The following is a 14,485-nucleotide window of genomic DNA, read 5'->3' on the forward strand; positions in this document are numbered from 1 at the left end:
TGTAAACCTGATTACCTTATCTGTTTGGAAGTATTTTAATGCCTTTTATTCTGCTGACTCCAGACTTGTGCAGGCAGTAATGGTCAAGAAAGAAAACTCAGTCTTTAGGGATGTAATTTCATCTGTTTCTTGTGTGGATCTTTTTTTGGTACTTAGGATGCCTGAAGGTACTGGCAAAACAATCTCCCCATGCAAATAGCAACAAGAAAGGCGACTCTAATAGTTAAGCTGTGGCCACTGAGGCCAGACCTTATTTAAGAAGCTGGCCGGGCTGGGTAGCTTCTACCCAAGAGCTTTAAAAATGCTTGATGAGGCAAGTTGTGGGGTTGATCATTTTTAAATACTCTGGTGTACACACACTCTTGGAGACTTGAAAAACACTCGTGCTTTTTAAGCTAAAACTAACACTGTTTTAATGAGGGTAAATTAAATGACTCAATGCTATTATATTAATAGTAGCCATAGTCTACTCAAATTCAATGAGGAATAGAAGATCTGAAAAAATTTTATTGTCTTGGATGAAATTTATGAAGAGGAGTTTCATAAAAAATTAGGGTAGTAAGAGAAGTTGGAAACAGCTGAAAATAAGGCAAGTTGCCGGCAGCACAGGTGATTTTGAAGGGTGGGAGAGGGGAAAACACTGTAGTTAAAGCAGTGTGAAGGAAGCTGTAGACAAATAGATATCCACACAAAAAAAAAAAAAGGCAAAAAGAAACTTGTGTTAGGAGAGAAAAGATCACAAACTCTAGTAGGTTAAATAGGAAATCATCAGGAGACCAGAGGAGAAATTCCTTGAAAATAGCTTTCTACTAGTATATACTTAATAAAAGTGTTTTAGATTCTCCAGAAGCATGCTGAAGACTCCATGGGATTGTCTTCAGAGAAGAATTTCAGAAAAGCAAAATCAATTAGTTGAATCAGCATTTGCTGTGAAAGAAGTACATCATTCTTTACAAGGATGAACGAGACGGGTTCACAGAAGAGGTTTTAGAAAAAATGGTAATGTGCACATTAATAAACCTCCAGAAACAGGTGCCAGAACTGGGAACACCTCTGTAAAGCTGACAAGCTATTGCTAATTGTGGTGTGTAATCTGTTGCTTCATTTAACCTTGCTCTTGGGACAAGAGGTGATGACATGTACAATACGCTGTGATGCATGCTCTTAAAAAGGGTGTTGCTGATCAGTAGGCCCAGCAAAGGGGCAGCAATTATAGAAGCAACTGGATTGTTAGAGGTGTAACCATTGTACGTTGTTGAAGAATTGACTTTGCTTTTAAAGAGGGAAGTCAGGCCTCATGTTAGAGGTGTTGGAAAGCGTTGCAGGGGTAATTGGAGAAATTAAGTCTTCTGTGGGGGAGGAGATGAGACGGATCAGTGGGGTTCTTGAGCTTGGAAGGACGATGGGAGAAAGTACATCCTGCAAGTGTAAAACAGGCAAAAATAGTTTTCTTCGTGCGTTGCATAAATAAGCGTCTTACTTATTGCCACAGGATATTGTGGAAATAAATGTATACCTTTCAAAAAGGATTAGTGAAATTCAAGTACCATAGCTTCACTGAGCACAGTATTTTGTGCCTGCAACTTTATTAATAACTTCTGGAGGCAGGAAGGTTGTGGAAGAGGAAGAAGAGCTGATAAAGATATTGTTTTCTAAATGTGCTCTGTTGTCAAATGTTGGAAGCAGTATTCTGGGCAAGGTAGACTTCTGGTCTGATTAAATAAGGAGTTACTTTTAAAGTTCTCTCTTATATTCCACAGAAAGATTGGTTAGCTGATGACAGTGACTGTTTCTGGCCTTAAAATTTAGTAACAAGACCACAGCATCATGTGCTTTGCTGTCTGTAATAATAAATTAACAACTGTGGACCTATTGGTTTTCTCTTTGTAATGTCTGCTATTACTGGTTGAAGAAGGGACTGACAAGTCAAAATGTGGAAGTCAAACAGAAATATTAATACTTTTCAGGTTGGAAAGCGCTCAAGTTGTTAGGATTCTCCATTAAAGCAGCAGAACATAACTATGGCGCGTTACTATGTTCTGTATGTATGTAGAATCAGTACAGCATGTAAAGCATTTTTTCAAGAACTTCACTTCTAGTCATAAAAATGCTTTTTAAACTAACAGCTTTCTTCTGCTCAGTAGGATGTGATTTGTTGGAAGTGTATGTTGATCTGGAACCAACAAGGAGATGACTAAGTAGGAGGAAAATGGTTTTAACATGCCTCTGCTTTGCCAAGGAATATGGAAACAATAACAGATTTGTCAAGTCTGTGGGTCAGCTAGCCTTGTAGTGATATATGATATTTCTCTATGCACGACATACTTGGTGTATTGGGTTGTTGTTTTTTTTTTTTTTTTTTTTTTTAAAACACCATTTAGGAGCTGAAACGTAAATCTTTCTTTGTCCCAGTTGCTGTTTATCACCTTCATGGGTGTGCCGTTTACTGATCAGATGTATCCAGAGTAGGTGGTAAATCTTTACTTCTCTTCGTTGCGTCAGGCGCATAATGTGGTCTGTCTTCTTATTTGTTTTATGGCGTAATTTGATAGCCAAGACTGTGCATGTTTGGCAGTTGCCAAAGCATTTTTGGTTCTTGTGCTAAAGCTCTGCAGTAGTCCTTCTCCCGTTTCCCCATTTTTGTTTTCCCTAAGCCACGATGTCCTCCATGCCACCTTTCCTTATCACACTGGAGTATGTTGCATCACTCATGTGCCAAGAAGTCTTTTCTCGAGCTTTCAAACAGTGCAAAGATGATTCCTAGGGTGCTTCCTTCTTTGGAAGAGAAGCAACAGCTTGAAAAATGAGTATTCAATTTAATAAGAAATTAGAACTTTAGATGCTGTTTTCTTCCCATTTAAGAGCAGAACCATGCTCTTGGGTGTCAGGAAGTAATAATGACACAGATGAAATCACAGGAACATCCTTTCCTCACTGAAGAAGAGATAGTAGCTCAGCAGTTAGCTTCTCTGAGATGTGCTGGTGACCAGGTTCAAATTCTGGCTGTTTTGGTAGTGAGCCTGAACAACCCGGTAACCTCTGCCTCTCCTCCTTTTGGCAATTTTAAGAGTAACCTAATGAATATTCTGTTGCAATAGATATGATCTCATATCCTCTTACAAACCATGTGTAGACCAGTCACTGAGGGAGGCCCTGTTCAGTGGAGAGTTCAAAGTGTGAGACAAGGCTTTAAGAAGGCAGCAGTGGTTTTCAAGAGGAGAGTTGTTTAATAATACCTGGAGGTTTGCAGTGCTGACCATCTCTCTGCTCTAAAAATGAAGCTTTCTCAGTGCTGAATTGCTAGAGGCTCTTAGATATCTCCTCAACTTCCTGTTAGTATAGGAACAAAGGACATCAGCAACACCCTTTTTTAACACCCTACCCTTTTCTGTGTCTTATTTTTGATTCAGGGTTTTTCCCGTGGCTCTCAAGGTTTTCACGGGTATAGAGAAGTATGCTGCTGTCTCAAGTACAGAGCTCATGGAGGAGGTTAAACCTGTTTGGGGTCACTGCCTGCTGCTGGGAGGAAGAGAAGAGATCTGGGTTCTGTGGCACAGGGGGGTCCTTTCCAGCCCTGCATCTCTCTTTTTCTGCCCCCTGGGCTTCCCTGTTAAAACCTCCCTGGGATCTGAGTCTTTGCAGTCTCTCTCACTTTTGCCATCTGCTCTTTTGGAGTAAAACTACTGACTTAGAATCATAGAATGGTTTTGGTTGGAAGAGATCTTTAAAGATCATCTAGTCCAACCCCCCTGCCACGGGTAGGGACATCTTCAACTAGATCAAGTTGCTCAAAGTCCCACCCAGCCTTAACACTTCCAGGGATGGGGAATCCACAGCTTCTCTGGGCAACGTGTTCCAGTGTCTCACCACCCTCACTGTAAAAAATTTCTTCCTTATGTCCAATCTAAGCCTACCCTCTTTCAGTTTAAAACTGTTGCCCCTTGTCCTGTCACTTACAGGCCCTGGTAAAAAGTCTCTGTCTCTTCTTACAAGCCCCCTTTAAGTGCTCAAAGGCCACAATATGGTCCCTCCAGACCCTTCTCTTCTTCAGGCTGAACAACCCCAACTCTCTCAGCCTGTCTTCATAGGAGAGGTGCTCCATCCCTTTGACCATTTTTGTGGCCCTCCTCTGCACCTGCTCTAACATGTCCATGTCCTTCTTGTGCCGGATGCTGTACTCCAGGTGGGGTCTCATGAGAGGGGGATGTTAAGAAAATGTATAGTGTGGGTAGTAAGTCGTTACTGTGAACAACAAAAAATGGTGGACCGGCTTCTTTGACAATGAGAATTTATGCCAGGTGGAAGGCTGCATGGTCTTTTCATGCTGTTATTCATTCTACTTTTTCCTTTCTTGCAGGTTGAAACTCTAAGCTAAATTGTTCTCTGGCATTGTCAGCCCAGAGTTCTTTGGAGAAGCTAGTTGCTTTGGCACCACCCAAAATAATGCCATAGCCTGTCTTTAAGCATCATGTGCTGTCTGTTTTTTATTGCTACTCCAAACATTTGTACAGGATTCTATTTCCACCTCTGCCTTCTTATGAAGGAATTCCAGCTGAACAGTTAATGTCTCCCTTCACTTGAGCTTGTGTTTTTCTGGATAGTGAATTAGAGGCTCCTTAGAGTTTATTAATTTTTGCTTTTAGCCTTATGTAACCTGTACAAGGTTGTAAGAACATTAGAAAAGTTTGAGTAGCATGTTCCTTTATAGCTCGTTTTACAGTCCTTGGCCTATTCTGCTTCAAAATTATCATAAGCAGCATAAGCTGGCCAAAATACACTCTTCATGTTAATTAAATCTCTTAAATAGAGTCTAATTTTCTTCCTCCTCTTGAAGTTGGTGAGAGATTAGTAGTAAAAGAAAATTAGTTGGTTGATAGCATCATGTATTTGATCAGTGCAGAAACAGGATAACTGCCTCAGGTGCACGATGAACTCTTCATTCCTATGTGAACATTCAACATATTAAAAGTTGACAACATTATTGGAACATTTACCCTGACAAGATAATTTTTATAGACGATCAGAATTAACGAACTGATGAAGCACTAGAACATGTAACATACAAATTTTAAAAAAGCCTTATTTTCTTCAGTGGATTTGCTCCTGTTGAAGTTTTGCACTTCAGCTGAAAGTAGGCTTGAAAGATTTGCAGTTGATATTGCTGGACCCAAGATTTTGTTTGAGATGATTCTTTCTAAACCACAAAAAATAATTTGACTACTGCTAATACAGGGTTTTGAGGCTAAATGGTGAAGTGCCTGTTTCCTCTCCTGACCTCTTGACTCAGGCAGCGCAGTTGTAGTGGGCAACAAGTCAGTAAAACAAAATTATCTTTTTCTTCCTCTTACAATGAGGAAAGAAAAGGTTTTGCGTGAAGGGTAATTGAGAGCGTCCTGAGAGAATAAAATGTTGAGTGTTGATGAAAAGTAAACCTAATTCATCGTATCTGATGAAGTTGCTGTCATAGTTTTGTTTTCATTTCTGTCTGCAAACGTTTTCAAAGACATTTAACTTTCTCAAATTCGTGAGGTGCTTCTGACTTAAGTCTCGGTTTCTATCTTATTCTTGTGTTTTGGCAAGAACTCTATGTCACCAGTTGTAGCTTCCAATAGGCATGGGGGCCATCCAAAATAGTTTCCATTTCCCACTGAGGTACATTCTTAGAACTTTTTCAATACAAATAACTGGCATTTATTACTTTTTAATTGTCTAGTGTGATACTTGCTTACATTTGCTGTTTTAATATCTTTTCCTGTCTGTAAACTGAGAGTCACAATGGGCACATGCATGCAGTCACTAAATTCAGTTTACATAGCTTGACGGATGTTTTGGGAAAAGCAGGTTGTGCGTATGTGCTGTTTGTCACGTGGTGCCCCACAAGAAAAAAGTTGTTCTAATGCTGAAGGAAAATTAAATGAGAGTAAGTAAACAAAATAGCAAAAAGGAAAAAAAAAGCATGTCCTTAGAGTTTAGCATCATTTTTTCCAGCAGCTTTGGGGAAAGCAGTCAGTATGGCAACACATATGCTTGAGCTCAGCAGAGGTTCTCAAATTGTGCTTTGTGGGCAAGAAAGAATGGGCAGGGGAAATGTCTCTGGACAATTTTCTCCTCTGGATACTACCAGTGTCCCAATTTTAAGTTTATACCTTTTTTTTTTTTTTGTGAGCTTTTTGTGAAACTTGGTCATGTGCGTAGGTAAGGATCTTAATTACATATTAAAAAAGAAAGAGTATATTTCTAGTCTTTGAAATTGTACAGAAAAATCTTAGAAGATGAAAAGGTTCTGAAGCTTTAAAAAACGCAAGGTAGGCAAATTACAGACATTTCACCCCTAATAATTTAACTTGGGTCACTTTTTATTCAGGTTTGTTTTGGGGGACCAGTGAATTTTTAGAGCTCTGGTTTTGACAGCATGATTCCAGTGAAAATTGTTTGAATCCCATGCCCATGTGGGAATGCAGATCTCAACTCCTTCCCCTTCTGGCATACATAAATGAGGAGAGGATTCATTTTTCACAGTTTAGGATTGTTTGTGGAGGAGACAAAACAGGACTCACTGTATACAGCTTATTGATGAAAACCAAGCTTATGTGTTGCGGGCCTGCATTTAGAGCCTGTGCTTAAGTTCTGTCAAGGAGGGCTAAGCTGTGTGGCAAACTGTGCTTTCCTAAACATCCATAAATCTTCAATCCATGACCTTCCTTCTTTTAGCCTTCACTGGACTATTTCATTGCTGAAGTCTATTCAGTATCCTAAGAGCCTGAATTAGTTTTTCATTACCCCTTAAAGCTTTTCTTCTGGGTTTGTTCTGCTGCCTCTCAGCTTGCAGCTCAACTAGTTATATGAACAGTCAGATTAACTCTGGTCCTTCCCTTGCCTTGTAGGACTCCTCAGTGGGCAGACCTCTCCGACCAACACCAAACTGGAAAAGCTGGACCCCCAGCAGGTGCTGCAGCTGTGTCTCCGGTACCAAGATCATCTTCACCAGTGTGCAGAAGCTGTTGCCTTTGATCAGAACGCGCTCGTGAAGCGGATCAAGGAGGTACTGCCTGCAGCATGCCTACTTCTGGTGGAGAAGGGCTTGGGGCATTGGCTTGGCCATCTTGTGCTGTGAATGGAGGTCCTTGCTTTAGATGACCATGGGTCACTTGCAGCAGTCCACTTCAAAGTAAACCCTGTAGGGAAACTTTGTGGGTGTACAATTCGAGCAAAGTTTCCTGTCTTTCATTGTGGTTACTGTTAGGTGGTGTGATTATTGGTTATGCCCTATGATTCCTGGCCGTAAACAGTGGCTCTTCCTCTGGTATGGCAGGTACTGCAAGTAACTGTTGAAGAAGTAAAAGATGACTGGAATTTTTAAAGGTAACATTCCTTGTTTAGATCTCTATAGCATACATTTTACTATGCCTTGTGGTTAGGCTCTACGTTAAGGAAAGAAAAGGTTACCTTAACATCTTCTGTGGTTGGAGAAGGTAGTATTCTTTCTTCAATGAATTTGTAGAGCTAGACTATGTTTTCAAAGCCCATAACATGCTGTCTCTCTTCTGATCTGTATGGCAAAAAGATCTTCCCGCGCTGCTGCTTTTACCACTAAACTATCATTTGAAAATTGCTGATTGGCCTTAAATATTCAACGATACTGTTGGGGAGGAAATTAATTCCTGGGGTGAGCATCCAGCAATTGGATTGTCTTTCTCATGTGTGAGTACTGATGTTGGAAGCAGTTGGATGGCTGACGGATTTATTTTTTTTTTAAGTCCAGACAGACTGGCACAATAGGAGATGCTGTTTGAGAGTGTTTTCTCCATACTCTCAGATGTGTAGAAGAACTGGTGAATGCTTCATGTGTCAAAAGTCTGTGAGAACAAATACTTTTCAATGTCAAAAGAAAAATTTTTGAACAGGTGGTTAATTTTTATTCGTGCAATATAAGTAATGACCTTGATTCGTTGTTGCTCTGTTGGCTTAGAGTTAAGAAAATCCCACATGACAAACTGGATAATAAATTTGATTCATTGGCTGTTTTGAGAAGCTGCTGTCATCATGAAGTTGTAAGTCCAAAATAACGTGGGAGCCATTAAAAAGGCCTTTTTACTTTCGTGTATCAAGATCTGAGGCCAGCTATTACACAAGATGTAAAGATATTTGCAGATGTTGGTGACTCAGATCACACAATCTCAGAAATGGGATTTAATTGCCAGCCTAATGACAGTGTACTGCATTAATCCAAGCAGACTGGAATTTTTTTGGCTGTTAAAGTGTGAGAGGGAATATCGACATGATTTAAAGACATAGTAGATGGCACCAGTGCAATCTGCATTAGTTGGATTTGCCTTCTACAGGGCAAGTGGCAGAGTCCTTTTCAAATTAGCTATGGTGGTGTTTTCTTCCAGTTCGTAAGGCTTATGATTTTTTTTCATGTAAATAAAACAATGATACCGTCAGTAGCTGCTTTATCGCAGACTCCTCTCTGACAAAGGGAAGGAGGAACAGGCGACTCTGTAAGTCAAGCAAATGACAAGTTGGTTGGGTTGGGGGTTTTTTTGCTCACAACACTTAAGTAACTTCAGATGCTTTCAGTCCCTCTGCCAGATCTGGTGGGTTTTTACTGTTCATTTTCCTAATATTTTTAAATGTTTTTCTTGCGTTGGCTGTTCGGCGTGTGTGTTCTGGAGGAGCCGGGTGGGACCCACTCAGCTTAAATCATTCTTTCCCAATTGTTTGGGCTCTCCTTGGTGCACTAAATCGAACCGCTGTTGACAGTCGTTGACAACAAGGGGTGCAGCTGAACTAGAGCAGGGTATGTCTCTCGTTACAAGTGTAGACAAAGGAAATCGCATTTGGCTGCACCCATTTGTCAGCAATGATTTAGTTTCGCCATGTAGACAAAGCTTTGACCGTTGGTAAAGAGCAAAAATGAAAATGAAGTGTACTGTGAAAAACATAATGTGTGCATAAGCCGGACAGTAAATTCTTTTATCCTCATTTTAGTAGTCAGTATTTCCCTTTTCCTTTCTTTAACACTGTAAGCATTGAAGTGTTTTTCTTCTGATAACAGACTTATCAAGTGACTGATGCTTTTAGCTTTCCTACAAAACACTGGTGAGCTTCAGTCCCCGATTTCCTACGATTTGTCTGAGCTATGTTCACTTTTCAGACTGTCACTGACTGTACTCGGTGCAGTAATACTCCTGTTGCATAGTATGCCACAGTCATACTGCCTGCAGCTAGGATTTTTTTTAGTCTTCCCTTGACAATATGTCCCAGGGCAAATATCTTTTGCTTATTGTCTGTGTGGCCAGAAGTTTCCTCAGAAGTACTGTTGTAAATTTATTGGTCCTCGATAACTCATAATTGACTGTGGTGGTTTTTAAATCAGCGCACAATCTGAATTAAAATGGTTCTTAGTAGGAAAGAGAAGAAGCGAAGGCAAACGAAAACATGGCATGACAGTAGTTACTGCAGATCTAAGTAGACCCGTCTGTGCGTTCTCTTACTTTGGGGACCAAAACAGTCTAGCTTTGCTCTCCATCCCATTGCCCAGGTTAGCCAGAATTTCTTTGCAGTGTGTTGGCTGGATCCGTATCTCCTTCTATATGTAGAACCTGTGAAGCTTCCAGGTTGCTGTGACTGTTCTCAAGAAGAAATCCGTTTACCACAGCATTTGTTTAAGGCGAAAGAATTGAAGATGTGATTGAAAGTAGTTGACTCAACTGCCTCTCTTCAGCAGTTACACTTACGCGTACTCTAACTGTTGGTTTTGGAAGGGATTGACTTTTATGACAATAGGCTTTGTCTTCACTGCCAAAAAAAAGAATGTGCTTGCATCTTTTTAGGGCAAAATAACCACTACACATTAAATATTATGTTTCATATTAATTTTTGGCAATTGACTCACCATCTGTTGCAATACTGCATTAATTCCAAGACCACTGAAATATTTGGGATTTCTTTTAAATTTTTCTCCTTATCATTTTGAAAAACAACAGAACAGCAATTTAGGATTTATGTACATGTTAATCCAGGGTTATGGCACCTCACAAAATGTGACAGTTTTCAAGAAAAAAGCCTGTGTGCAGCATTTTCTGGGTAATTTGTCTATGCTGTGGTATTTTGTAGGACGAAAATTTTTAGCTTATTGGATGAATCACCACATTATTAACTTCTGGGGGCATTCTGCTCAGATGGGTCTGGGAACGGGATCTAGTCTGTCTACTGATGGACACACATGAGCTTGTTATATGTGTACGCTAGGAAAAAGGTAATCTTTAAAACCCAGTGGATAACATGTTATAAAAGGCAATTTGAGCTAGTTAATAGGTTAAACTGATCTTCCGTGCACCTTGGAGCTTTTGCCACAGAGTGTTTAATGCTGGGGACGGAGTTGACAATGTGCTTTACGGAGAATGTGATATTTCAGGCTTAAAATCGCATGGGTGAACCATGACTTGCTAAGCAGGGATCAAACAGTCTTGGTCTTCCTATTCTTGGGTGTTGTATGTAAAAAAAAAAAAAAAAAAAAAAAAAAAATTTACCGTCTATCAGTATGAGGACAAAAGAGCTCAACTGCAATGTTTTTCCTTTGTTTCTGGGGTGGGTTTAGGGTCCTGGCTGTAGATGGGAGGTCTTAACTTGCTGCATCCCACATCTGGCTCTGCCATGACAGTGCTGTAGATCTGCATTATAACTAGTTCGAAGTTTTGAGCAACTCCAGCTGCTGTTGGGTTTATGAGAGCTGCATGTGTTCTCTTCGCCACGAGTGTCTGCCTCAGTTTTGTGATCTGTAAAATGCAGGGTTTCTGTCAAGATTGGTTTGAAGGCAAACACTGACCAGCACTAAATAAAAGGTATGACTTGGGGGAAAGGAGGAAACAAGGCAGGGAGAGAGCTACTTTACATTAAGACCTTATCAGTGGAGGATATCTGTTTTGGGTGGCAGAGAGAGAATCTGGAGAGTCATCTGATGGGGGATGGTGAATAACAGGGAATGGGAAGCAAGTAGAATAGGTAAAGGCTAGGGAACAGAGCTGAATTTTCAGAAAGGGCCCGTGGTTTTGTGTACCTCCAAAACTGTGTAGTTTCAGTGCCTTAAGAAAAGACTATTTTTCACGCACAAGATGCTAAGCTTCTCAAAAAATCACATATTTCAAAATACCCAAAGCCAAGTATTCAAAAATTACTAGTCACACTTGAACATTTAGGCCTACCTTCTTTTTATGAAAGCAAAAGGGAAGCTGAAAGCCACCTAAAGCTCCTTTCAAAGAAGCTTTGAATGAAAAGATCTTCCCATATCTTACTAGACTTCCAGTATTGGCAAAGGAGATGTGCTACTTGAAGTATCCTATGTACCCTGAAAGGCAAATGTAGTTCCTAGATAAACTGTGCTTAAAATGTACTTGAAAGTGGATTATTGGGAGGGCTCTTATGCTTTGCCCTAAAACCAAATATCGATGCGGTGTTATCTGTAGCTTTTATTACCATAGGAATCCCAGGCTGACAATGATCTTGAAAACAGAACACTTTTTACAATACAAAATGAAATTAAAAATATTTCAGTCTAAGCTTGTGCACACCTGTGGGGACAACCCTTCCCCCTCCCCCCTCAATTTTCAAATCTAATAAACATTACTTTTATATTCTTAACTGTTCTTAATAATTAAACAACTTTCATCCAGGCAGGCATTAATATCAGTACTTGGTTTGCCGTATAGCAAATTACAGTGTATGGCTTGTTTCATACCTATAAATTCCTCTATGGGAATAGCTTATTATTTTAAACATATATTCCAGAATAAGATGTGTATTGGATTTTTATTTTTTTCCCTTTACTAACTTGCTGCAAAAAGTAATTGTAATGGGCTTCTCTAGTATGTAGTCACAACGTCCAGAAATACATCCCTTAGTATTTGGCAAGTAAATAACTTTTGAAGCCACACATAGACCACAGCTCCTAATATTTTAGCTGCTTAAAATTATGGATAGGAGTTAAATCATTATTTTCTATTAGCATCTCGTCTAGTGCATTTGACAGACTAACAAGAGAAACACTTTTTTACACAAGCACTATATAGAAGCACATTGTAGCTTATCCCGTGTATTTAAGACTCATAAATTGTGATTCAGCTATTCATGTCACCACATGTGTGAAGCAAAACATGCCTAACAATTTGAGGATTTAGGAATTTCAGTTTATTTTTTGTGAATGCCTTATGCCCTTTTGACCTTTATTGCAACTAGGTTGTTTCTGTGACATTGAGTGTTTGTTTTATTGAAGAGACCTGTCACCTGGTGGCATAATGTGCTGGGGAATGTGGTCTGCAGAGGTCATCAACGCAATTTTGTTTCACCTAGAGGGAAGGATGGATTTGTTCTGGGCAGGACCTGTGGCTTCTAACCCCTCTTGTTAGACATGGGAGGGTTGGCAGTGGTAGGGAAAAGCTTGTCGAGGTTTGATATTCCCTGGTGGAAGTTAAAGGACGTGGTACCTTGAAGGCAGTGATAAAGGGAGTAAGCTCTCTAAATGCAGGAAGCTGTTCCTTCACCAGGAATGAATGAATCCTAGGCCAGAAACCTTGGAAGGATGGTCCTCAGGCTGGGGACTAGGTTGATGCAGTGCAGGATCCCATTAACCAAGGCTGCAGTTAGACTCGGGGTGCATATCTGCTGCAAGCACACGTAGTTTCTACTGGGTGATGCACCAGAGTCTTAGCTCTATTCCTCTCTGAGCAGAAAGATTTGGAGTGTCTGGGGTTCATCCCACGCTCCAGTAACAGTTGACCAGTGTCCCTTCAGAGAATGGACTCAAATGAAGGGGAAGTTTTGTGCAGGTGTCTTTTGCTTGGCCTTTGGTTTTGTTTGTTTCAGTACTCTGCTGAGATGTTTGTTGCCATTCCTGTTAGTTGTGGTTTCCCTGTAGGTGGTATCAGAGCTGAGTTTCTGAAACTATTTGTGAAACCTGTTTTCAGCAGACATGCCCTGAGAATGATGCACCTTCTGACTAAACTGAAGTAGGTCAGCAAAATATGAATGACCTCACCAAGTCCAAAGTGCTTCTTTAACTTCAGGTCTTTGTTTCAAGGTCCACGTGCTCATATGGAACAGATCACTAAGTTACCTTTCATCCCATTAAAGGCAAGGGCTCAGAGAATCAAAAGTAAACCTGTTAAACAAAGCCTGGCAGAAATGGAGATGTGTTTAGTTTTGACACAAACTTACAAAGACTTTCTCAATGAGGCCATGTTAATTTGCAAGCAGAAGTGAGCCTTTCGGTTCACAGACTTAAACTAACAATGCCCCAAATCCAGGGAAAGGGGCCTGATAATTCCTTGGGATGCAATATTTCTGAAATGGGTAAGAACCTGGGTTGAAATGCCACTGGTGTTTTCGAGGGATTTAATGCCATGCTGCTGTGCCTACCTAGAAAATCTAGGGAACACAGTGTTCTGTGAAAAAAATCAGTACCTTAAATATAGTCTTTGGCATCTTGGAACTATGAGATTGATGAGGACTGTGGCAATCTATCAGGCTCTTTATTTCTTCTCCCTTCTGTGATGAAGTGTTATGTATAAAGTCTGCAATCTTAACAGGCACCATCATGCAGAAATAAATGCACAGGGTTGTTAAGCTGGAAACTACCTTCATGTCCTCTGGTTGATCTTGCTCGTTTTTCTCTAGCCTGGTGTGCAAGTAGCTTGAATTCTTGAATGGTGGGGTGATGTCTTAACCAGCCAGCATCAAAATGGGAAACTGCTTTTGAAAAAGCTTCACAGTTGTTACTTTAATAAATGGAATGAATGTCTTGCTGTGTATGTCCGAGGCAGATGGCCAATGCTCTGTTGTACATGAACTTTATGAAGTGATCTAGCAGTTATTAAGGAAGAGGAAAGATTGTTTGCACTTGTGACAGCCTGAAATCTGTTGTGTTAACATGCACTGCTTCATTTAGTGTCATAAAAAAGACCAGTCCCTCCCTCCTAGAATATATGTGTGAAATCAGTTCCAGCATGTTACCTTCTCTTGCGCTTTGGTTTCTTACGGCCTTCTGCAAAAAAATCTAAACTGTAATTCTTTCCACCACCAAATTTCCATGAAAGAGTAGGAAATTAAACTTAAACAAGCACCTAGCAGTCAGAAACGTTTGTATCATTATAGAACTTAAGTGCTTAAGAGACTGGCACTGAAGATTGGAAGTCTAGTTATGCTAAGCCTTAAATGAATGTTTTCATCAGGATTAGTGCATGGAGTTTATGATAATCGGGTACCAGAAGGAATAGAATTCAGTTTCTTCTCACAGCTTGTTTAAACTAGGAAATTTGGTTTCTTATTCTAGCCTTTTTTCTCCAGGTGGAAAAAACCTCAAACAACAACAACCAAATGCAACACCACCACCCCCATCCCCCCAACACACCCCCCTCAGTGTTGTAGATCTTCAAATAGGAATAAGAAGGATTGAAGTCCATTCTAGAGTCAGCAGACTTGATATTGA

General features: G+C 40.2%; 1 protein-coding gene across 2 annotated transcripts in view; it reads left to right on the top strand.

Annotated features, from left to right (window-relative positions):
- The window catches only part of BORCS5 (BLOC-1 related complex subunit 5), a 78,966-nt gene that overhangs the window by 46,351 nt on the left and 18,130 nt on the right, over positions 1-14,485 (top strand). For both annotated transcript variants that reach the window (XR_010073681.1, XM_063355516.1), the window contains exon 3: positions 6,885-7,042. Coding sequence is in view for 1 of the 2 variants with exons in the window: in XM_063355516.1 (XP_063211586.1) it covers positions 6,885-7,042 (158 nt within the window). In the remaining variant the exon portion in view is untranslated. The remainder of the gene's footprint in view (positions 1-6,884; positions 7,043-14,485) is intronic.

This window comes from Chroicocephalus ridibundus, chromosome 1 (assembly GCF_963924245.1).
Source record: "Chroicocephalus ridibundus chromosome 1, bChrRid1.1, whole genome shotgun sequence".
In the NCBI taxonomy this organism is placed as follows: domain Eukaryota; kingdom Metazoa; phylum Chordata; class Aves; order Charadriiformes; family Laridae; genus Chroicocephalus; species Chroicocephalus ridibundus.